The 24,573-nt window shown below is 60.9% G+C and overlaps 2 protein-coding genes across 2 annotated transcripts; both read right to left on the reverse strand.

Annotated features, from left to right (window-relative positions):
* Positions 1–1,701: 1,701 nt before the first annotated feature.
* LOC148591524 (transmembrane protease serine 9-like) lies at positions 1,702–13,549 on the reverse strand. The gene is made up of 10 exons (XM_088537419.1): positions 13,513–13,549; positions 12,450–12,612; positions 10,350–10,603; positions 9,925–10,061; positions 8,854–9,011; positions 6,758–6,978; positions 4,314–4,476; positions 3,463–3,716; positions 2,437–2,573; positions 1,702–1,857 (listed from the first exon to the last, which is right to left on the reverse strand). The coding sequence occupies exons 1-10, from the start codon at positions 13,547–13,549 to the stop codon at positions 1,702–1,704; spliced, it is 1,680 nt and encodes a 559-aa protein (XP_088393545.1).
* Positions 13,550–18,251: 4,702 nt separating this feature from the next.
* On the reverse strand, positions 18,252–23,395 carry LOC148591525 (kallikrein-14-like). Its single transcript, XM_088537421.1, has 5 exons — positions 23,275–23,395; positions 20,441–20,603; positions 19,441–19,688; positions 18,988–19,127; positions 18,252–18,404 (listed from the first exon to the last, which is right to left on the reverse strand). Exons 1-5 carry the CDS (start codon positions 23,393–23,395, stop codon positions 18,252–18,254), a joined length of 825 nt encoding a protein of 274 aa, XP_088393547.1.
* Positions 23,396–24,573: the final 1,178 nt, after the last annotated feature.

Genomic DNA, 24,573 nt, shown 5'->3' on the forward strand with positions numbered 1-24,573 from the left:
GGCCCGTGCCCAGCCGGTACCCTGCATGCTACTAGGGGGATTACGGTAGCACTGGGGGTTGGCCCCCACTTCTGTGGATTGGGCTGCCTGCTACTAGGGGCATTACGGTAACAATGGGGGGTCGGCCCCCCGACTTTTGCGGATTGGGCTGTGCACTACTAGGGGGATTATGGTAGCAACAGGGGTTGCCCCCTGCTTTTTTAAGTTGGGCTGAGCACTATTAGGGGGATTACGGTACCCTCCCCCCACTATCCCCAATGCGGGGGGGGGCGGGTTGAGGCTGCCCCCACCCTCACTTTTTTTTTTTTGCTGCTCTCTGTTAGGGGGATTACGGTAGCAGGCCCCTTGTGTGGGTCAGTGCTGGATGTTACTAGGGGAAATACGGTAGTGCCATTGGGCACCCCCCCTCCAAATATGGGAAAGAGAGGGGGGGCGGGACTTGGGAAGAGCCCAACCAATGGAGTGACCCGGATTGGAGACTGGAGGTGGGTGGGATCTTGGGAAGAGCCAACCAATGGCATTTCCCCCATTGGAGGTGGGAGGGTCTTCAGAAGAGTCCAGCCAATTGTGGGTGGGACCACGGCGGTGACCTGTCCCCAAGCTCCTCCCACGGTGGCTCCTGGAGGAGCTGCCACCAATCCCAGCACCTCCAGGCTCCCGGAGCTGAGTCATCCTCAGGGAGCCGCAGTGTCCCCAGATGCCACCAAAGGTCACTTGGGAAACCACTGAGGAGGCCACTGGGCTAAGAGGAACTCGGGAGCTGTTGGGTTGGGTCATCCTTGTTGGGTTGGTTGACCCTCGATGAGGTGGCCAATCACTCTTAAGTAGCCCTTGTTGAGCTGGCCAACCATGAGTAGGTTGGAGGGCGCCTCATGGGGTTGGCCAACCTTTGTTGTGTTGGGTCACCCCTTGTTCCTGTTGGGTGGGGCCTCTCCTATGGGACAGGCGGTTGGTGGGTGGCCAACCACCTTGGGTTGGGTGACCCTTGTTGGGTTGGGTGACCTTGGCTAGGTTGGGGGCGGATCCTTGGTGGATTGGGTGACTTTGGTTGGGTTGGAGGGACCTTGTTTGGGTGGAGTGACCCTGGTTGGGTTGTGTGACTCATTGGATTGGCCAGCTCTTGTTGGGTTGTTCATTCCCATTGGTCTGGAGATCTCCAAAGGGGCTGGCCATCTCAATGACCATTGCTGCATTGGGCAACCGCCATTTGTTGGTGGCTCGACCAACTCCCATGGGGTTAGAGGTCTCATCCACCACTATCCCATGTCCCTCAGTGCCATCACAAGGACAGGCCACCTGCAGCCATGGACCTTGGTGCTCATGAGACCAAGGGTAGGAGACCACAAGGGAATGAAATGGGAGGTGTGTTTTGAAATAAAGCTGATGACTCCTCCTCCAAAGTCACCTTTGGACCTCAAGACCTCAAGGCCACCAATGGCAACCGGGTCCTTGGGCAACCCTGGAGGAGAAGCAACATCTGGGGTTTGCCCTGAAACTTGAGCCTGGTCTCAGCCGTGGCGGGAGGTTGGAAGGACCAAATTTCCCATCTGTCGCCAAAGCTTTAATGTCTCCTGCCACCCCACCCTGCGGCCACTCGGTGGCTTCGCCAGGTGGCACCGGCTGAGGACCTTGACCACCGTCCTGCCCCGGTGGGACATGGGAGCCGCGTCAGCGGGGACACGGCCCCACCACCGTCCCCCGTCACTTGTTGTCCCTCATGATGTCCTGGATCCACTGGGCGAATCTGCAGACCTTGGTGTAGACGCCGGGTCTCTTGGGCTGCCCGCATTTCTCCATGCCCCAGGACACGATGCCTTGGAGGGTCCCGTTGCAAACCAGAGGTCCCCCGGAGTCACCCTGTGCAAAGAGGTGACATGAGCTGGGGTCAACCGACATGGATTGGGGGATCTCTCTGGCTACCCCAACCCTCCTTGGCGTTGGTCTCCTCCAATTGGGTTGGCCACCTCCAATGAGGTTGGCCAAGACTTATGGGATTGATAAACCTGGGTTGGCCAGGTTCTCCCATGGGGCTGTCCAACCAGCGTTGAGTTGGCCCACCATGGCTTGGTTGGCTGACCTCATGGCATCGGCCAACTCCCATTGGCCAACTGATGTTCAATGGCTTGTTGAACCGTCACTGGGTTGGCCAACCACCCTTCTGGGTGGTCCAGCCACTCTCGAGTTGGTCGACTATAATTGGGTTGGCCAACTTAACCGTTGTTAGGTTGAAGAATCATCACGCCATTGGCCAACCCCTGCTTTGGGCTGTCCAGCTTCCATTGGCGTGTCCAATCACAGCTGAGTTGGCCAACCCTTGTTGACCCAGCCAACGAAGAAGACCGTAGACCTCCTTGTGGGGAACACGTCCCCTTCTGCCTTGGAGACACCGCCCTGGGGACAACCTGGTGGTGGCCGCAGGGGACATTCTGGCCGTACCTGGCAGGAGTCCCTACCGCCGCTGAGGCTCCCGGCGCACAGCATGTTCTCCGTGATGTAGCTGGGGTACAACTGCTGGCACGTGGCCGTGGAGAAGATGGTGACGTTGACGCACTGCAAGACGTCCGGGTAAGTGACTGGGACGGGAGACGCAGGTGGGGACGGGGGAAGAAAGAAACCAGAGCAATCGACCCGGGCACGGGCAGAGATTCAGCCCCCCTCACTCCAAAGCGCCCCGACGCCGCCCCACCGCCCCACAGCTCTGCTGGCCAATTGTCTGGAGATGCTTCTCCAGCTGGGTTTGGGGAGGAAAACGCATATTTGGGAGGATTTGGGGGTCCCAAGGTGGGGAAAGGCACCTTCTGGTGGGGGGATTTCTCATGGGGAAGGGGAAACTTCCCCCTCCCACAAAAGAGGCATTTTCTGCCCCAAAAAAGGTCCAATTTGGGCCACTTTCATATTAGTCCCAGGCATCTGGAAAAGGATGCAGGTATTCCAGAGAATTCCTGGTGTCCAGGTGGCATCCAGGTGTCCAGAAAGGATGGGGACATCTGAGGAGGGGCCCAGGAGTGCGGGAAGGGGGTAGGTGCCTAGGAGCGATGTGGGCATCAAGGAGCAGATCCTGAAATGTGGGAGAGGATTTTGATGTCCAGGAGGGACCCAAGTATCTGTGAGTGGACCTGGGTGTCCAGAAGAGGACCCAGGTGTCCAGGGTGGACTCAGGTGTCCAGGGTGGACCCAGGCATCTGTGGCGGGACCTAAACATTTGGGGGAGGATCCAGATGTCCATGACGGACCCAAGTATCTGGGAATGGACTGAGTTGTCCAAGATGGACCCAGATGTCCAAGAGAGGACATAGGTGTCCAGGAGGGACCTAGACATCCAGGAGAGACCCAAGTATCTGGACATGGCCCCAGGTGTCCAGGAGGGACCGAATATCCACGAGAGGACATAGGTGTCCAGGAGGGACCTCGACATCCAGGAGAGACCCAAGTATCTGGACATGGCCCCAGAGCCCTGGGTACCTTCCGGGGAGGAGGTGGCCCCCCATCCCGAGGTGACGCAGGAGGCTCCGGCCTCCGGGGGGCAGCTGGCCACGGGGACGACCTGGACCCTGTCGCTGAGGGTGACGGGTGTCCCGAGCTTCAGCATCATGATGTCGTTGTTCTTGGTGGTGGGGTCGTAGTCGGGGTGCGGAAACGACTTGAGCACCCGCTTGAGCTGCTCGCCCGACTCCCGCGTGAAGAGGTTGTGCTTGCCCAGGCGGATGCTGGTGACCCTGGGGGACACGGACATGGGGCTCGGAGCTGGGGACAAGGTCCTGGTGTAGCACACGCGGCCAGGACAGGGAGGATGCAGTCTACATGGGAGACATGGAGACCATGGGGCATGTGGCACGTGTGCGACACTTAGACCATGGGACGGGCCACGTGTGGGACACAAGATGCCAAGGGCAGGTGTGACATCAAGAGCACGGTCTGCAGATGACATTGAGCACCTGTGGGACATGGCACGGGCAGGACACGTGTGACACCAAGACCATATGGGACGGACCATTTGTTGGGCACAGCATGGCCATGACACATGCAAGACCAAGACCATGGTGCTCACACGGGACGGACGATGCGTGGGACATGGCATGGCCAGAAGTGACACTAGGACCACGGTTCGCACATGGGATGGACAACGCGTGGGATGCGGGATGCCAAGGACACGCATGACACCAAGAACATGATGAACGTATGGGACGCATGCGACATGATGCATGCAACACCAAGCCTGTGGTGCACCCATGCGACACCAAGCCCACCAAGACCTGGAGCACCCATGGGACCCCAGAATCGCGCCCCCCGCCCCCATGGACACCCTTCCTTACCCCGGCATGGTGCAGTGAGCGGCCGTCACCACCCACTGCCTGCCCACGAGGACGCCGCCGCAGTAGAGCTTGGACATGTCGAGGATGGCCACCTGCCAGGGCTGCGAGTGGGCCACGCAGTCCATGCCGCCCACGATGCGCGTCAGGTCCGCGGCCGAGGACGCTGCGCGAGCGGGGACGGGGTCAGCGCCGCCGCGTCCCCCCGCGGCCACCCCGCGCGTCCCCTCCGCACTCACCCACGGCGGCCGCCAAGACCAGGGCTCCCAGCAGCTCCGCGGTGCCCCATGGACGCGGGGCCGGCGCCGCTCTCGCCTCCATCGCTGCTGCGGGACACGCGCGAGCGTTAGGGCCCTGCGCGTTGCAGGGGTGCGTTACGGTAGGGCTGCGCGTTGTATGGGAGCGTTACGGTAATGCTGCGCGTTGCATGGGAGCATTACGGTAGGGTTGCACATTGCATAGGAGCGTTATGGTAATGCTGCACGTTGCATGGGAGCATTACGGTAATGCTGCGCATTGCATGGGAGCATTACCGTAATGCTGCACGTTGCATGGGAGCATTACAGTAGGGTTGCACGTTGCATGGGAGCATTACGGTAGCGCTGCGCATTTTGCAGGGCATTACGGTAGCAATGCACATTTTGCGGGGCGTTACGGTATCCCTGCACACTTTAGGGATCTTTTCGGTGGCCATTAGGGTCATTTTGGTGTTTGCGGCACCTTTCTCAGGGTCTTACGTTAGTGCTGCGCATATCTCAGAGAATTACGGCAGCCGAGGCGTTAGGGTCTTGCTGGACGTTTCTCAGGGCAATACGGTAGCGCTGCGCATCTCTCAGGGCATTACGGTAGCACAGCACCTTTCTCCGGGCAATAGGATCTTGCTGCGCGTTTCTCAGGGCATTACGGTAGCACCGCATGGGCAATAGGATCTTGCTGTGCGTTTCTCAGGGCATTACGGTAGCACCGCAGGGGCGATCGGATCTTGCTGCGCGTTTCTCAGGGCATTACGGTACCCCAGCCCCCCAGTGCGGGGGGGATGGGGACAGGGGTGGCCGCCGTGTCCCCTCCTCCCGGTCCCAGCACTTGGGCAACCTCATTATCCCGAGCGCCGCGGCCCCAATCGCCACCGTCATCGTTAATGAGGCGCCTAATTAGGGGCCCCGCCAGCTCCTCCGCCTCCCCCTCCTTGACTCGGGGCGTTTGACCTCCCGGCACCCCGCGACGCCTCCCCCGGAGCCACCACCCATGTGGGTCACGAGTGGCTCGGAGCCACCCGAGGACGCCCCGAGGAACGGGGGGTCTTTGCTGCCCGTCCTTGGGGGTCTCGCTGCCCCATTGACGTGGTTTGGAGGTGGGTCAGGGGGGTCCCCACCGTGGTTGTGGGTCAGGGTCCCCTATGGCCACAACTTGGGGACACGGGTTGATGCTCTGCATAGATGGCGGTGGTGGCCCCATGGACGTGAGTCCCCTTGGGAGATGATGGATGAGGATCGGGAAAAGGGGGGATGGAGGGATAGAGAAAGAGCTGGGATGGATGAGGAAGGAGGGATGGATTGAGCCTGGAGGAGGAAGGACAGATGGAGTTCGGGAATGGAGGAGTGGGGTCCATGATGGATGCAGAGTAGGGATGGAGGGGACCAAGGGAGCATGAAGGAGGACAGACGGACGGAGCAAGCGTGGGATGGATGGAGGGTGAGGAAGGCAGGACGGAGCAAGCCCAGAGAAGGGATGGAGGAAGAGTGGAGATGGAGGGATGGAGGAAACCTGGCAAAGAAGGGATGGAGAAAAGGTGGAGACGGAGGGATGGAGGAACCTCAGAGAAAGACGGATGGATGGAGGCCAGGGAAGGAGGAATAGTGGGATGGAACCAGCCCGGAGAAGAAGAGATGGGTGGAGAGTGGAAATGGAGATGGAGGGATGGAGGAAGCCTGGAGAGGGGATGAAAAGTAGAGACGGAGGGACGGAGGAAGCCCGGAAAAGGATGGATGGAGGGATGGAGGAAACCCGGGGAAGAAGGAATGGGTGGAGAGAGGAGACGAATGGCACCTCCACGTCCCAGCAAACCTGTCCGCAGGTCCCCGCGCTGCTGAATGAGCCCTCCGCAGAGCTGGGGCCACCAGCCGAGGGCTCCCGGTGCTTCTCCGAAGGTCCCGGTCTCGGCGCCGCCGTGTCTTCCTCCACCCGGGATGGGGGCAAAAAAATTCAAAAAACTAATTAAAAAAAACTTGAAGAACTCAAAAAAGACTTAAAAAACCCGAAAGAAATAAAAAAAATCTTGAAAAATCTCAAAAAACACAAAAAACTAAAAAAAATCTCAAAAAAATCCTCCAAAAATAATAAAAAAATCCCCAAAGCTTCAAAAAAGCCCCCCAAATCAGAAAATCTTAAAAAAAAATCAAAAACCTGTCCCTAAAACTCCCCCAGGTCCCCCCAGGACCGTGTCCCGCCTGGCCCCGTCGCGTCGGCTCCCGCCCGGCCCTCCCACGTGAGCTCGGGCGCTTTTATAGCGGCGTCGGGGCCGGCCCGGCTCGTCCCGCCCCAGGACGCCTCGACGCCTCCTTCCTTAATCCCTCGGCGCCGCCTCGCCCGGACGCCCTCGCTTTGCCGCTTGCTGATTGGCCGGCTCGCTTCGGGCTGCCTCGCGGTGGTTGGTCGGCTTCCGGGCGACCTGGAAACGCCGATTGGCCGGTTGGGTTTGGGGCAAGGCGTGCGGTTGGGCGGTGCTTTAGGAGGTTGGCGTGGGCTGGTTGGTCGGCTCGCTGCGGACGCGCAAGGATTGGACGACTGTTTTGGAGGCCACCATGTCACGTCGGGTGGTGACTTTGGAGACCAACAAGAGAGGATCGGCCAAGGACTTTGGAGACCATCATGAGACGATTGGCCAAGGATTTTGGAGACCAAGATGAGACGATTGGCCAAGGACATTGGAGACCATCATGAGACGATTGGCCAAGGACTTTGGAGACCAACAGGTTTGGCCAAGGATGTTGGGGATCAACAGGTTTGGCCAAGGACGTTGGGGATTGGTGCACATGGATGGGGCCAGATTGCTTTGGAGACCTCCCCATGCCAATTGGCTGCTGGATTAGGAGGCTGGCACTTGGGATAAGCTGGTTGGCTTTGCCAGGCAGCAAATCCCATTGGCCAACCAGCAATGGAGACCAGCACGTGCTCATTGGCCTGTTTGGAGATCAATATGTTCTCATTGGCCAGTAGGCTTTGGAGACCCTCGCATGCTGATTGGCCAGCTGGAGACAAACCCTTGGTGATTGGTCAGCTGGTTTGGAGACCGGCGTGTGTTGATTGGCCAACTGAAGACCAACCCATGGTGGTTGGCCAATCATTTTGGAGATGACTTGGCTGGGGCTCTTGCTAGACCAGCAGGAGGTCTTGGAAGGACGTCTAAGTTCTCCTGTGCGTTGCTGGTCCATCCATGGGACCCACCGCTCTCCCCATGTGCACGGGGGGCACCAGAGGGTGCTCTTGGCCCACACCGCTCACAGGAAGGGAGGCTGTGGGGCGGGGAAGGGGGCGTGGCCAGGGGAAAGGGGCGGGGTTTTCCCATCCCCTGGCATGAATGTGGAGCGAGGGCCGGACGGACAGACGGATGGGTGGCCAAACCGGGTGTAAACAGGGTGGGTGGAGCTCAGCCCAACTGGTTCTCTTGGTGGGGGGCCTCGTTAGCGGCCGCCTCGTTAGCCAGCTCTTAATTGCACCAATTAGCGCACCCACGCGCTCCCAGGTGGGGCCAGCTCCCAGCTTTACTCCTGGTTGACGCCACCCGCGATAACCCCGGCGAGTCGCGCCATGACGTGTCCATGGGGTGGCACCAAGGGGACGGGGACACGTGTTGCGCAGGAGAGGGACGCGGGTGCTGGTTGTCACCCAAGGCCACCAGGATGGGAGGCGGGTGGTTGTGGGTTGTTTGTGGCCACCGGAGAGGGGCATGTGCGGTCATGGGTTGCCCGTTGTGGCCACCAGGCTGGTCACATGTGGGTCTCCAAAGGTGGACCTGGGTCGTGTGCTCCTGGTCATGCATGGACATGGGTGGGTTCCAGAGGTCCTTCACAGCTGCCTTCCCACACTGGACACATGTGGCTGTCGGTGGGCAGCGGTGGCCACCGGATCAGCCCGATGTGGCTATGGGTCTGGACCTGGATGTGTCCGTCCTCCAGACCCAGACATGTCCCCTGTCACCGAGCTGGGCACGTGCTGGACACGTGTGTCCTCCTGAGCAGGACATGTGGCTTCCAGTGTGGCTACCAACTCGGGACACACATAGCCATGAGGTTCCTCCTCTGGTGACACCAGATCCAACCCATGGCGATGTCCCCCCAGACACGCTTCCAGTGGCCACAGGCGCCCATGGCGGAGCCACAGGACGGAGTGAGGTGGCCACGTTACACAGGACTTTATTCCAGGAGCTCATTCCACGGTGCGTGGGGAAGGTGGTGGGACAGGAGACAGCAGTGAGGACCAGAACTCGGGGCGAGACGTGGGGATGGGGTGGGGGAGATAGGACCTCCCTTTGGGTGGTGCTCACGCGTGACTGTTCCTCTTGATGGTGCCCCGGATCCAGTCGGTGAAGGCGCAGACGCGGGTGTAGACGCCTGGCTTGCCCCGCCGCCCGCACACCTGCATGCCCCACGACACGATGCCCTGCAGCTCCTCCTGGCACACGAGCGGGCCCCCCGAGTCTCCCTGCGGGACAGAGGCGGCCCCTGGTGAGACCCCCCTATGGGTCCATAGTGTCCAAGAGGTCCCTAGAGTGTCCAAGAGGTCCCTAGAGCACCTGGAGGGTCCTTAGAGCATCCGGATGGTCCCAAGAGGACCCAGGTGGTCCCTGGAGCACCTGGGAGGTCCCTAGAGCACTCATGAGGACCCAGAAGGTCCCTAGAGGACCCAGATGCTCCCCAGAACACTCAGACAATCCCTAGAGCACCCAGATGGTTCCTAGAGTATCTGGAAGGTCCCTAGAGCACGTGGATGGTCCCTAGAGCAGCTGGAAGGTCTCCAGAGCACCTGGAGGTCCCTAGAGTACCCCGGGGTCTCTATGGCACCCAGGAGGTCCCTAAGGCATCCAAGAGGCCCCTAGAGCATCCAGGAGGCCCCTAGATCATCCAGATGATTCCTAGGCACTTGGAAGGTCTCTTTAGCATCAAGTTCTCCCTATAGTGCCCAAGAGGTTCCTATGGCACCCAGAAACCCCTATAGTATCTAGGCAATGGTCCAGTGCCTGGGGTTCTTATGGCACCCACGGGACCTTATGGTACCCAGGGGTCTGTACAGTGCTGAGGGTCCCTATAGCAGCCAGGGGGTCCCTATAGTCCCTAGGGAGTCTCTATAGCCCCCAGGGGGCTGGATGACGTCTATAGGGGGTCTGTATAGCAGCCACGGGGCGTATGATGCTTGGCGAGACCCCATAGCACCCAGGAGTGTCCCAATAGCACCTAGTGTCCCCAGTGGCTGTTCCACGAGATGTTTCTCCCGCACGGGTTCCTCCACCTTGGCTGGTGTCTCCTTGGGTGCAGCCGCTTGTCCCAAGGGGAGGTGACCCACTGTGGGGTGCCCGTCATGGCCACCCCCTTCCCGGCCCACCCACTGCCACCTCTACCTGGCAGGAGTCGGTGCCTCCCGTGCTGAGGCCAGCGCAGAGCATGTTCTTGGTGATGCCCTTGGGGTAGAGCTTGGCGCACTCCTCGTTGGGCATCGTGTAGACCACGCCGCACTGGAGGATGTCGGGGAAGTACCCTGGGGACGGCGGGAACATGGTCAGGGTCTCCTCAGAGGCCCCCCCTCTCTTCTCCAAGCAACGTGGCCATGGTGGATGGAGATGTCCCCACCATGGAAGACACCCCTGAAGACAGGGGCCAAGTGGCTGCGTTGGAGGTGGTTTGGAGTCTTCTCCAAGATGGATGAAATGAAACCTCCCCAGCTGCTCCCTGGATTCCACGGAGCTCTGGGGACATCTCCACCACTTGATCATGGTGGAGATGTCCCTGAGATGCCCCAGGTCTTTTGAGGGACGTTTCCACCTACCTTCGGGGCTGCTGGTGCTGCCCCAGCCCGAGACGATGCACTCGGTGTTGGGCGGGGGGCAGCGCTTGGCCAAGGCCACGGGCCGCACGTGCTCGGTGAAGCGGGCCGGCTTCTGGAGCTTGAGGAGCATGATGTCGCTGTCGTGGCTCGTGGGGTTGTAGCCGGGGTGGACGAAGGCCTGCGCCGAGCTCACACACTGCTCCGTGCCCTCCTTGCGCTTCAGGCTGTGGTCGCCCATGCGGATGGGGATGGACCTGGGGGAGCGACGGGGTGACGCCGAGCTGCCCCATCGGGGCGAGGGGAAGCGGGGCCGGGCGAGACGCCCGGGAAAGGCCGTGGAGCTTGGGAGGAGCCGGGCGGGTGACGTGGCCACCCGGGAAGTAGGGCAAAAGGCTTCCCCTCCTATCATTAGCACCTTTAACCAGGTGGGGAAACCGAGGCCCAGAGCCCAAAGTCGCCCAGCAGGTCAGCCGGAGAGCCGGGCGAGCGCGGCGAGTCCAGCCCGGGCTCGGCGCGGTGGGGAAGAACCGGCTCCAACCCGGACGCCCGGGCCCCGTCGCTCCGCGGGGCTCTGTCCCTCCGGACCCGGCCGCTCCTTCTCCACTTTGGATGGGGAGAGCTCATCCCACCTCACAAACCCTCGTTTCTCCATTGAGGAGATGGTTTGGACCTCTGCGACCCACGGTTGATGGCTCCCGTTGTCCTCCCAGGTGGACACCCACTGCCCAGACCTGGTTCGATCCCTCCAGAAGATCCCAAGTCCTGGTCCACAGAGACAGGCCACCATGGTGGGAAGGGGGCCTCTTCTGGCTGCTCCAAACTGTGGTTGGTGGCCCAAATTTGGGCTCAGCCCAAGCTCTGTGAGGCCAATGCCACCTTGCTGAGTGCCTTCTGCATGGCCAGGCTATGGAGGTTGCATCCTCCCCTAAGCCGAATCCAGCCTCACGTGTTAAGGACGCTCCATTTCGTGATGCCCTCAGGACACATCTCCTTGAGTGGCCACCTCGAAATTCCTTGTGCTGGAGGAGACCCCCCAGGGGCTGTGGGACCTGACCTGGTGCTTGCGACTCTTCCCCGTTTGAAGGTGGGTACCTCATGACCGTGGGTGCTGGAGATCTACGTCTACATCTCAGAGGTAGCTGAGATCCTCTTCCCACCTCTCCCAGCAGAAAGCCTGAACCACCAGGCCATGCAACCTGTGGTAGCTCCTGACTTCACCTGGCTTCTCCAGTGGTGAGGAAGTCCCTATGTTCCCCTCTACAGACCGTAGACCCCAGCCACTTGGACATCTGGACTCCCTGCCAGGCCTAGAAGAGAGCTAAGGAGCATCTCCTACCTCCTCAAGCGCTCTAGGCCCTCCGGAAAAGAAAGATGGAGCTAATGGGGTTCTTTGCATGACCTCAAGAGAGAGGACTCACTGGTTTGGTGCCTCAGGGAATCCAAGGAGGTGGTTGTGGTGGCCAATCCAATGGGATGGTCAGGTTAGAGACCCAGCTGGATGCTTGTGGTGGCCACAAGTGAGATGGCTTTGCTAGGAGCCCAGCTGGATGTCTGTGGTGGCTCGAATAACGGGATGGCCATTATGGGGACTCAACTGGCCGCTGGTGGTGGCCAACCCAGCGAGAGGGTCATCCTGGTAACCCAACTGGGATGGGTCTGGTGGCCAACCCAGCTGGATGGTTGTGTTGGGAACACAACTGGACAGTTGCATTGGGCCACAGAGGTGGCCTCCTTGCAGGCCAGCAGTTGGCCACCCAATTGGCTGATTGGATTCTCCTTGTGGCTATTGGCGAAATAAAACGGGCCCTGGAGCAGGTAGGAGAACCTTGGCTAGAGGTGGATGCGCGATGACCACCACCACCTGGACCTCTCACTTAGAGGGTCACCAGCCCATGTGACCCAAAGCATCATAGGCTGGACAAGTGCAGGGTGAGACACGGGACCCCCAAAGCCCACGTAGGGTTGGGTGAGGCCCCCAGGGCCACCACGAGAAGGGAGGGCCACCACCTCCATCGCCTTGGTTGACCTCCCCATGGCCACATACAGGGACCTGTGGCCAACATGGAGCTCCAGCCCCATGGTCCAGTGGGGGAGACCCACCTGTTGGTGTTGCAGTGGGCGGCCGTGAGCACCCAGAACTTGTCGATGAGGACCCCGCCACAGTGGATGTTCTTCTGGGGCCCCAGGAGCACCACCTGGTAGGGGTGACGCCTCTTCTGGCAGCTGTGGCCCCCCACGATGCGGTTCTCATCCCCGGCCACCGCTGCGGGAAGGGGAAGGGTCACCTGGGGCGGGGACCAAGGGCCACCGCCACCCCCTGCCCTGCGCTGGGGACGTTCACGTGCGTGTGGAGGGCCACCACGGCTCGGACACACACGGGACACGCGGCCCTCGGACACGTCTCCACACCGACTCCCTCCCAGCGTCTCCCAGTGCCTCCCAGTACCCCGTGTCCTCCAGTGCTCCCTCTCCCCCCCAGTGCCCCCCTGTTCTCCCCACGCTGCTTCCCGTGGCTCCCGGTGCCTCCCAGTTCTTCCCTGTTTCTCCACGGCCCCCGGAGCCTCCCGGTACCTTCCCGGTGTCCCCAGGTCCCCTCCAGCTGCCTCCTGTCCCCTCTCAGTGCCCTCCGATGGCCTCCCAGTGTCCCCCGGCTCCATCCCCGTCCCTGCGCAGGGTCTCCCAGGTCACCCCATTCAACCCCAGCCCCACCACGTTGCTCCCAGTGCCTCCGCCTGTCCCCGCTTCACCTCCCGCTCCATCCCAGGGCCTCCCAGGGCCTCCATTTCTCTCCCATCTCTCTCCCAGTGTCCCCTCGGTGCCTCTCACCGCCCTCCAGTGTCGCCTCGTCCCCCTCCGAGCCCTCCCAGTGTCCCCAGTTCACCCCCAGCTCCCTCCCTGTCCCCGCACAGTGTCCTCCAGTGCCCCCAGGTCACCCCACTGCCCTCCAGGTGCCTCCCAGGGCCTCCCCATTCCATCCTGCTCCCACCAATCCCCTCCCCAGTGTCTCCAGTGTCCCCCAGTGTCCCCAGGTCACCCCCAGCTCCCTCCCTGACCCATCTCAGGGTCCTCCAGTGCCTTCCAGCCCATTCCCAGTTCCCTCCAGGTGCCTCCCCATTCAATCCCACCCGCCCCGGTTCATTCCCGGTGTCCCCCAGGGCCTCACCGGCGGCCAGGAGCAGGAGCGGCAGGAGGCGCTCCATGGCGGGCAGGGTCGGGGAGGAAGAGGAGGGTGCAGAGGTGCGGGGCCCAGCCCCTTAAATCCCTTCGCCGGCCCCGCCTGGGCCGGGGCCCAGGGCCTCCCGCGGGACCGGAGCTGAGGCCTGTCGGGGCGGTCACACGCCCTCCCCGGCACACCCCGGCCCGGGGCAAAGTGGGCCCGCGCCAGCCTGGCTGTCGTGGAGCCTCCTGGGGCCTCGATGGGGTCTCCTGGGGTGTCATGGGGCCTCCTGGGGCCTCAACAGGGTCTCCCGGGGTGTTGTGAGGCCTCCTGGGCCTCCTAGGGCATCAACAGGGACTCCTGGGGTGTCATGGGGCCTCCTGGGCCCTCCTGGGGCCTCAACAGGGTCTCCTGGGGTGTTGTGAGGCCTCCTGGGCCTCCTAGGGCCTCAACAGGGTCTCCCGGGGTGTTGTGAGGCCTCCTGGGGCCTCCTAGGGCATCAACAGGGTCTCCTGGGGTGTCATGGGGTCTCCTGGGCCCTCCTGGGGCCTCAACAGGGTCTCCTGGGGTGTCATGGGGCCTCCTGGGGCCTCAACAGGGTCTCCCGGGATGTTGTGAGGCCTCCTGGGGCCTCCTAGGGCATCAACAGCATCTCCTGAGGGCTCCTGGGGCCTCATCAGGGTCTCCTGGGGTGTTGTGAGGCCTCCTGGGGCCTCCTAAGGCCTCAACAGGGTCTCCTGGGGTGTCATGGAGCCTCCTGGAGCCTCCTAGGGCATCAACGGCATCTCCTGAGGGCTCCTGGGGCCTCAACAGGGTCTCCTGGGGTGTTGTGAGGCCTCCTGGGGCCTCCTAGGGCATCAACAGGGTCTCCTGGGGCATCATGGGGCCTCAGTGGGATCTCCTGGGGTGTCATGGGGCTGCCTGGAGGTTCCTGGGGCCTCGACAGGGCCTCCTAGGGTGTTGTGGAACCTCCTAGGGCTTTCTAGGGCCTTGACAGGGTCTCCAGGAGTGTCATGGGGACTCAATGGGGTCTCCTAGGGTGTCATAGAACCTCCTATGGTCTCCTAGGGCCTCAACAGGGTCTCCTGGGGAATTGTGGGGCCTCGACGGGGTGTCATGGGGCCTCCTGGAGTTTCCTGGAGCCTCTTGGGGCCTCACACGGTGTCGTGGAGCCTCCTAGAGCCTTGTCAGGGTCTCCCAGTGCATTATGGAACCTTCTGGGACCTTGATGGGGTCTCCTTGGCCATTGCTGGGTATCCCGGTGTGTTGCAGGGGCTTCCTGGGACCTCTTGGAGCCTCGGCAGTGTCTCAAGGGGTAGGGGACCTCCTGGGGCTCTGGAGGCCTCACAGGGTGACATGGGAGACCTCACCGGGTGTTCCTGCTGAGTATCCCAGTGCGTCCCAGGGTGGTCTCCTTACCTTCCAGAGCATCCCAGTACATCCCAGTACAATCCGGTACCTCCCAGGGTCCTTCTGGTGGCTCCTCAAGTGTCCCAGTGCCTCCCGCAGGGCCTCCCAGTGTGTTCTGGTTTGTGGCTTTGGGCCCCTCGAGACCCGCCCCAGTGCAACCTCGTGCTCTCCCAGTTTGTCCTGGTGTCTCCCACCATGTCCCAAAACCTTCCTGTATCTCCCAGTGGGTTCCCAAGTGCCCTTGAAGCTTCCCAGTTAATCCCAGAGCCTCCTAATGTCCTTCATGTCCTTCCCAGGGTCCCCCGATTCATCCCAGGGCCACACAATGTCCTTCAGGTCCTTCCTATGGCCTCCCAGTTCATCCCAGAGCCTCCCAGGGCTCCCAGTGTCCTTCAGGTCCTTCCTAGGGCCTCTCAGTTCATCCCAGAGCCTCCCAGGACCTCCCAGTTCATCCCAGAGCCTCCCAGTGTCCTTCAGGTCCTTCCCATGGCCTCCCGGTTCATCCCAGAGCCTCCCAGTGTCCTTCAGGTCCTTCCCATGGCCTCCCAATTCATCCCAGAGCCTCCCAGGACCTCCCAGTGCATCCCAGAGCCTCCCAGTGTCCTTCAGGTCCTTCCGACGGCCTCCCGGTTCATCCCAGAGCCTCCCAGGACCTCCCAGTGCATCCCAGAGCCTCCCAGTGTCCTTCAGGTCCTTCCCATGGCCTCCCAGTTCATCCCAGAGCCTCCCAGCCATTTCCAGCGCTCTTCCTGCCATTCCCGGTGCCTCCCCCGGGCACACGGGCAGGCGGGGGCATGACGGGCCTCAGTTTCCCCCTCCGGCCTCCCCCACAATCCCTTAATGACAGGGCGAGGTCCCGCCGGGGGGTGTCCGGGGCCGCCTCGCGCCCACGGGACGGGGGGATCGAGGTCACGGTGGCACCGGGGGGCAGAGATGTGGGGACATCGGGAGGGAGGGGGTTAAGGAGCTCCAAAATAAGGGCAGAGTTTGGGGGACATGGGGCAGAATTAAGGGGACCCCAGATTAGAGGCAGAGTCAAAGGGACATCTGGGATGGGCAGAGACGAGAGGACCCCAAATTAGGGGTAGAACTAAGGGGACATTGGGGAGGGATGGAGTTGAGGGGACCCCAGATTAGGGACAGAGTTAAGGGGACCCCCAAATTAGGGATGGAGTTAAGGGGACATAGGGCAGGGACAGGGTGCCCACAAAAACGTGACCCCAATCCCGCCCCCCGGGTCACCGAGGTCACTTCCTCCTGGCACTTCCAAAGGTCCTCGGGGTCACTGGGGGCGGTACCATCCCCACCCTCCTCCATCCGTCTGTCCCTCCGTCCACCCCCCAATGTCCTCGGGGACCCCATGGAGCCCCCATATGTCCCCATGGGGATGTCCCCTCTTGGACCCGGCCACCCCGCGCTCCGGGAATCCCGAGGGAATTATCCCACCGCCGCCCCCCGGCGCCGTCACCCCGTGTCACCGCCGGTCCCCGGCTGCTCTGTCACTGCGGGGTGGATTTGTCACCTCCTTCCCGGAGTGCCGGGGAACCGGTTTGTGCCCCGTCACCACCCGCCTCTACCGGGGCGGCTCCGGGCCACCGGGTTCGACACAGGGACCCTGGGACGGGGGCGGCCACGGAGACCGTCCCGGCTCCGGTGCGGATGTCACCCCGGCCGGTTCTGCCACCCACGGGGATGGGGTAGAGGGTGACGGGGACAAGTCCCTGTCCCTGGCAAAGGTGCCACCAAGAGGGGTGGATGCCCATGCTTGGTTGGAGAGATGGCACCTATGGGGACATGGCACCACATGGGTGCCACAGAGAGGGACGGGGACCCGTCCTTGGCATGGAGACAGGATGCCACCAACAGGAGGGATGACTGTCCCCACCGCGGGTGCCAGATGACACCCGTGGGAACAGCCGTGATACTGTCATGGAGAGGCAAGATGCCACCAAAGGGCATGGGCGACTGTCCCTACAGTGGAGGTCACGGAGACCCATGTCCATCATGGATGCCACCACGGGGGACATGTGGACACGCTGGCACCAGGTGGCAGCTTGGGTGGCCCCCAAGGTGTCCTTGTCCCCTGAGGACACCATCTCCAAGGGCTTCCAGACCTGAAGGACCTCAGGTGCCACCACCACCTGGGGACACCTCAGGTGCGTGGCAGGTCCCCAGGGATGAAATCCCCCCTCTCTCCAAATTAGGGACCGTGTGGAGCTCCGCCTGCTCACTGCTAATTGGAGGACTAATTAGGACTAACGAGGACGCTTCCTGGAAATCCCGGTCCCTTTTCCAGACGCCTACGGAGCAGCGGGGGGGACCTTGCACAAGGTCCCCAAGTCCCTGGAGAGCAGCTCTCCCCGGTGACCTCAGCGTGGCGGGGAAAATGCATTAATGCATTAATTAATTGGGATGATTAATTAGGGTGGAGCCCATTGTTGTCCCCCCCCCCCCGGCTTCCAGAGACCAATGAAGTTGCCCCAGGATTTTGGGAAAAGAAAGTTCCCGGAGACGGGAAGCGCGCGGGGAACAACGATGCAGCTGAGGATTAATTATCCTCATTAACCGCTCTTATTAATTAAGCCAGCGGGGGCTCTTGGAGGAGGAACCAATGTCCGTTCTCGGCTCTTCAATAATATTCATGCTAATAGCGGAGATCCCTCCCGGGCTGCTAATTAATAATTGTCCTAATGACGGGGCTATTGCAGCACCTTGGGGATTACAAATTATGCGTCGTTAATTATAATGTTCTATTAATAGTAACGGTGGCGGGGGGTGACGTTGGGACTGAATCCCAGGGCACCGGGGACGGGATGGGGGCCCCGGCGCGCGGGAGACGCCCTTGGATCGGGCTCGTTTCCCTCTTCCTTGGATTGGGAAGGAACCGTCGCAGTAACCGGGAGCAGCTTCCCACTGGGAAAGGGGAGGGGAAGGTCCCCAAATCCCAATCCCCCTCCCTGCACTTCCCAGTGCTCCCGGTCATCTCAGCTTCCCCCTCCTCAAAAAAGCATCGGAAAAGGGACAAATCCAGACCTGGAAGAGCTGGACCAGCCCTGGAGAATGGAGAGGGTCCCCAACCACCCCTCGACCTCAAGCAATGTGTGCTGGAGCTGCCCCCACCAATCTCTCCATGACTCCATCTCCCTGTTTCCATGCCTTTATTTTTCCAACCAAATCCCACTGCTTCCCGAAGGCTTCTGGGTATTTATTTATTTCCCCCCCCCTCCCAGCACCTACAAGATTGAGGGGGGTCCAAAAAACACCCCCCGTGCAGGGCTCCGTCGGGAGGAACGCGGAGGAGGGCAGCGGGATGGAGTCCCACCACGGCGCGGCTCTCACTGCCCGCGGATGTAGCGGTAGATCCACGGGACGGCCCGGCACACGTTGGAGTAGACGCCGGGCTGCCCCTTGCGCCCGCACACGGCCATGCCCCACGAGACGACGCCCTGGAGCCGCCCGTTGCAGACCAGCGGGCCCCCCGAGTCGCCCTGCGGGGAGAAGGGTCACGGATGGCGGTGGAAGAGCTCGGGAGACCCTCATAGGTCTCTCCATGGACGAGCTCCATTTCCATGGCTTGGACATGCTGGCGTTACGGGAACCCCAAACCTCATAGGGGATCCATCCATGCGACATGGATTGTCCCTGTTTGTGTGGCTTGGGGTGGAGATGGTGGTGGAGGAGCTTGGGAGACTCCCACAGACCCCTCCGCATGCTGTGGACCATCTCCACGGTTTGGGCATGCTGGTGAACCCAAACTTTATAGGGACCCATTTATGCATCATGGACCGTCCCCGGTTTTGTGGCTTGGGTTGGAGATGCTGGTGGAGGAAGCTGGTTGGACCTGTCCATGTGCCATGGCCCATCCCTGGTGCTGTGGCTTGCGATGGAGACAACGGTGGAGGATGCCCAACCTTGCCCGGGCCTGTCCCAGCTCCATGGTTTGGCCACGAGGTAGCAGTGAAGAACCTAGACCTTGCCCGGGCCAACCCAGGTGCCATTTCTTGGCCACACGCGCGAGCTCGAAGCCACCCCAGGACATTCCCTGGGAGGTGGCCAAAGGGACCCCGTTACCTGGCAGGAATCGATGCCCCCCTGCGGGACCCCGGCGCAGAACATGTTGCGGGTGATGGTGTTGCTGCCGTAGGCCCTTGTGCACTTCCTCCTCCCGAAGGCCACAATGCCGGCGCACTGCAGGTTCTTGGGCAGCTTCGCTGCAGAGCGGGGATGGACGGTGAGAAGAAGGGGGACCCCCTGGTCCAGGCCTGGGGCTGAGGCCTGTGCAGACCTCGGGACGCTTCTGGGGGAGCGACGAGCGGAGACGGCTCCTTGTCCAACAGGAAGGAAACCCAACCCCGGCCTTGAAGGAAGACCCAACCAGAAGACATTCTGCTCTCTGGGCAGAGTCAAGGTGCTCCTTTCAGCCCACCTGAGAAGGCCAGGAGGAGCCGTGACCTCCTTGGAAACCCCCTTTTCCTACATCTTGCCTCTTTTTACCCCACCGAGATGCCCGTCAGGATCCAGTACCTCCAGGGGACTTGGTGGTGCCCCAGCCGGAGACGCTGCACCTCGTGCCGTCCATGGGACACCTGGTGGCCAACCTGATCTTCTTGATGTTGTCGCCGAACCGCACGGGCCTGTCCAGCCTCAGGAGCATGAAGTCATTGTCGTTCTTGCGGGGGTTGTAGGCCGGGTGGACGATGAACTGGGAGATGCTCCTCACTTCCCCGGTGCCATCCCGGAGCGTGTCCGTCCCGATCAACACCCTGATGTCCCTGTCCCGGAGGAGACGGGTGAGGGATCCTTACCAGTCCCATCAGAGGGGTCTCACAACTTCCCTGGCACCAAGGGAGGCCATCATGGGCATGACCAAGGGTTGTCCAGGGCAGCTTCTCCATGGCCCCCATACAGTGGGCGGAGTTAGGGTGATGTGGCCCTGGGACAACATTATCCCCTTTCCCTCAAGGAGGAGCTCAGGAAAATCCATAGTTAACTCGGACACCCCAGGGCATCTCCCATCTCCATGGGTTGGTGCTTTGACTTCACCTTCAAATTCCCAGCTCCAGAACTCCCACCTGCAGCATCCCGGGAATTCTGCCCCAAGCCCGACTTCTTCCTGATGACTTTCCCTATGGTTTTTCTTCATTATTCCCCACCAAAACATCCCGCTTGCTCTTGAGGAGCCTTGCTGGAAAGGGAGGTCCAAGAAATGTGGCCGTGGTAGGGGGCACCCTCCAGAGCTCCAGCCCCAGCTTCTGGATGTGCCTTCATCTGGAGGTTCCAGTCTCGGCATCACCAAAGTCTACATGCTCCAATCCAGAGGCATCCACATCTGGAGGCATCAAACTCTGGAGACACCAACATCTGGGGCAACCGGATGCCAACATCTGGAGGCACCATCTTCTACACATGAACATCTGGAGGCACCAGCCCCTGGGACCCACCTTGGTCATTGCGGGGCGCTATGTGATGAGATGTTGGCTTGTCACCATGGTGTGACACCATATGATGTGTGACACCAGCTTACCTGGCTGGCTGCTTGCAGTGGGCGGCCGTCAAGACCCATTGGGAGGCTATCAGGCTTCCACCACACAGGATTTGGCCCCTCTTGGTGAGGGCGACTTGGAAAGGCCTCTGGGTGATGGAGCAGGGCTTCCCACCGATGATACGGGACTCATCCTCCTCCGGCACTGCAACACAGAGCAAATGTCACCACGGGACGGTGGCACGAAGCATGAGGAGCTTCAAAGCAACCTGCTGCTTTGGATGGAAAAGAGGAGAAAACATTGCAAAACAGAATATGTAGAACATGCCTGGTGAAATGCAACCAAAAAAGAGGGAATGTCTCCTTTTTTAGCCTTTAAAATCCATTGGAATGGTCAAAATCGGGTTAAAGGCATCTGCTTTTATGGATAGATTGAGTCACCAATCATCCTCTTGGTGTCCCACCAGACTTCTTTCCGGGAGGAGGAAGAGGAGACAATTTTGGGACCAGGAAGCAGCAATGGAAATTTGAATGGAAATGTAGGTGTTTGTAGCCAAGATGGGACCAGCTTCTAGAGGCTGCTCTTCCTCCTGGTGCCATGGGGATGATGGTGACGATGGGGAACCACCGCTCCATGTCCCATCACCTTTCCCAGGGTGGGATGGGGGCTCCTCCGCGGGGACCCCCCGCTCCGGGGCCGGTCCGTCACGCTGGTCCACGCTAATGAGCCCTCTTGGAAGAGCTTGTGCGTCAGGATGTCACCAGGGGCCACTTATCTCTGCGGTTTCACCATGCACCTGCGGGAGGGGCATCCGTTCCACCGCTAGGATTCCTCCCAGCCCAAGATTGGACTCCGAGTCCGGCGTGACGCACCCCTAAAAGAGCTGATTTCTTCTTCCGCGCTTGGTCAGAGCCTGCAGGACCAGCTGGGAAGGTCTCCTACCTTCTCGATGGGTCACGTTTTGCGCTCCGGCCCAGTAGTTAAGGGCCGGGGTGGGAGACGGTTGCATCAACACAAACAAGGGAAGCCCTGACGTAGGGAAGTGATAAGAGGAGCTGGCTCAGGAATGTGAGTCCCTTCATGTTGCTCTGGATCGGATCCGTCTCTCTCCCATGAAGCTGGTCAAGAAGAGATCTCCATGGACTTGGTTTGGGGGGCTCCTTCATGCTGTGGACTCCCCACTTCTGGTGCGGGTCTTCCAACCCGTGGTCTGGATGTCTCCTTGCTTCAGCTGTTTGCCACAAGCAGGGGCCTGCTGGAGTTGGCCAACCTTGGGTGTCCTGATGGTCCACAGAGGAAGCAGAAGGACCATTCAGAGAGGCAATCCCACCCCATCCAAAGACAACAAGACAAGATGCCCCTCTCGTATCCAGAGCTCCATGGGTAAAGAGGTTTCCAGTGTGGACTATCTCAAGGTCCCTCACTCAAGGGTCCAAAAAACCAGGTCTCACGGATCTCGTGTCGCTCCACCTACAGCAAGAACATCCCAGGTCTTTTGGGAGCCTCAAGTAGCACCTCCAAGGCGACTGGAGAAGACCCCTGGCCCTGGGCCATGTCTGAGTGGGAAGAGACAAGACTTGCAAAAAAAAGGAGGATAATTATCCAGGAAAACAAGACGAATTTCTTCTTTTTTAAGGGAAAAAAAACCCTCTCCCACCCTCAAAAACGAACAGCAGTTGGACTTCGGCCTCTGTCGAACTGGAGATATCAAGTCCCTGTCCTCCAAGGTGCCCTCATGGGGTTTGGGAGCTCCTCCGTGCCGCATCCTGGAGCATCCCGGACGTCTCGGATATTTTGGGCAGAGGTTGCGGGTTGGCTGCCCCGGCGGACGCGAACACGTGCCGGCTCCGTGGTATCTGCAACAGCTTCCTGACGAACGTTGGGACATCGGAATCCACCCGCGAGACTGGTTTGTGCTGGCCGCGATTGCAGAGGTGGCACTGGGAGCCGCCCGGATTTCAGGCCACCTGGAATTCGCCACTATCCGGTCCTGGCAGCGCTGCCAAAGATGGAGGATGGGAACCATCACGGTGCCAACGCTCATCGGCCGGGCGGTCCTCACCTTCCCCACCGCCATCCTTGGGTCTTTGGGATCCAAACAGGGGTTTTAAACTCTGCCGAGGTCCTTGGAGGCATCTCGGGGGCTTCCTGGGGCGTCGCGGTGGAGGGTCTCCATTCAGGAAGGCCGGCCGAGGGAGTTGTAGGTGATGCAAAACTGCCGAGTCCTACAGCAGGATCCGTATCCTGGATTTCCAGAGGCTCCAGCTCCAGCCTAGATGATGTTGCTTCCACCCCAAAACAAGCCCCAAACCCCACAGATCTTGGAAAGCCCCAGGCCATGGTCTCTGGACACCACCTTGCTCCTTCTCCGTAAGATTCGGGTGTTTCCGATTTGCGGATTGTGGGGCCAAGAGCGCCCGAGATGGGCTCAAACCTGGAGCCTTTCCAAGCCACCATGGGACATCACAGGGGCTTCTTTGCTCCCCAAGCCAAGACACATCCATGGGGCTGTGCTGGTCACCCTTGGGAAGAACACAGTTTGGAGGCTAGAAGAAAGGAACGGGACGTCCCCATTGCATTTGGACCTCTCCTTCCTTCCCTTTACCCCATGGGGTTGTTCTCTCCTTCTTGTAGACGAAATTCCCATTAGGACCTTGCAGGAGAAGGGAAGAAGAAGGTCCCAGCAATCGCGAGATCCTCCAGCTGCTTCCAGGTGTTCCGGCATCTTCTCAGATGCGGAGCTGTATCCAAGGGGGCTCCTTTTCCCACTCGAAACGCGAGCGGGTCTCGACACCGCGTTGCCCAAAAACACCTTCCCCCAGGTGACAATCCCGTGACCTGTCCCCCCGTGATGTCCCCGGCCATCTCCACTTACGCTCGTCTACTTCGTTGCCCTCCTCCGCGGCTCGCGCCGGCGACGCGATGGCGAGGAGCAGCCCCAACCCGAGGAGGAAGACCGGGATGAAACCGAAGGCCCCGTGGCCATCACGAGCCATTCCTGGTGGTGGAGAAACCAAAGCGGATTAGCCGCGGTGGGGCTGGGGGCCATGGGGGGTCAGCAGCAGGTAGGGGGACAGTCCCCACCACCGTCCTCGTGGTCTCTTTCAGGGATGGCACCCAAGTGACCAAGACACCCTTGGTGCTTTGTGGTGGCTTCATCCTTGAGGACCTCATGGTGGCAACTGCCCCTTCTTCTTCTCCTCCCCGTCCTGCTTGGATGAAGCTCCCCAGGGGGACCAACCTCCCCTGCTTGTCTGAGGATCATGTGGAGGGTCCTGTGTCCTCCTGAGCTCCAGCTGGGACACCCCAAGCCCCAGCCAGGAGGTGGCAGGTCCCCCCCTGGACCAAAGCTTGGGAATGGGTGGATTTGACCCAGAGGAGGAGGATGGAGATGGATGGAGAGATGAGGAGACCCCCTTGGACGTCCTGGTGGCCACGTCCACGCCGGGAGATCCGGTTCCCGCAGAGCCCAGACCCAAGGGAGATGCACTCACCTGCTGGAAGACGCGGGGACCGAGAGCGCCGGGGCTGGCTCCGGGCGCCGGGGAAATCCCGGAGCCCTCGTCCCCGTGGTATTTATACCGGGCCGGAAAGTAGGCCGTGTCTTTGTGGGGTGAGTCAAGAGCTCCTGGGCGCCGGGTCCGCGCGGCCGCGGGGCGAGCGCGGCCGTGGGTGTCTCCCGGGCCCCGGGGATGATTAGGGCGCTTTGAAGTCCCAGCAGAAGCGCGGGCTGCTTCCCCGGGCACGGGCTGAGGAACGCGCCGCTCCTCCCGTTGCGAAAGGCGCCGCGGACACGGGGCGCCCACGGCCCCGGCCGGCCGGCCGGCCGTCCCCTCCCGCCCACGGGGATGCCGGTGTCCCCAGGAGGAGCGGTCGGATGAGGACCCGTCCCCGGGGCATCGTTAGCCCTGTCCGTCTGTCCCTCTGACCGTAAGTGTCCTGTGTCTGTCTTTATCTGTCCGTCCGCTCATCTCTGTGTCTGCTGAGACGTCCGTCCATCCGGCCACCCCTTTGTCCATCCCTCTATGGGTCCGTCTGCCTGTCCATCCAACTCTATCTGTCCATCCATCCAACTCTGTCCATTCAACTCTGTCCGTCCATCCATCCAACTCTGTCTGTCCGTCCACCCACCCAATCCATTTTCCAGTCCCTCTGTGCATCCTCCTCCGAGTGA

This window comes from Tinamus guttatus, unplaced genomic scaffold (genome assembly GCF_059628265.1).
Source record: "Tinamus guttatus ecotype Peru unplaced genomic scaffold, ASM5962826v1 Tinamus_guttatus_pri_ptg000763l, whole genome shotgun sequence".
NCBI lineage: Eukaryota > Metazoa > Chordata > Aves > Tinamiformes > Tinamidae > Tinamus > Tinamus guttatus.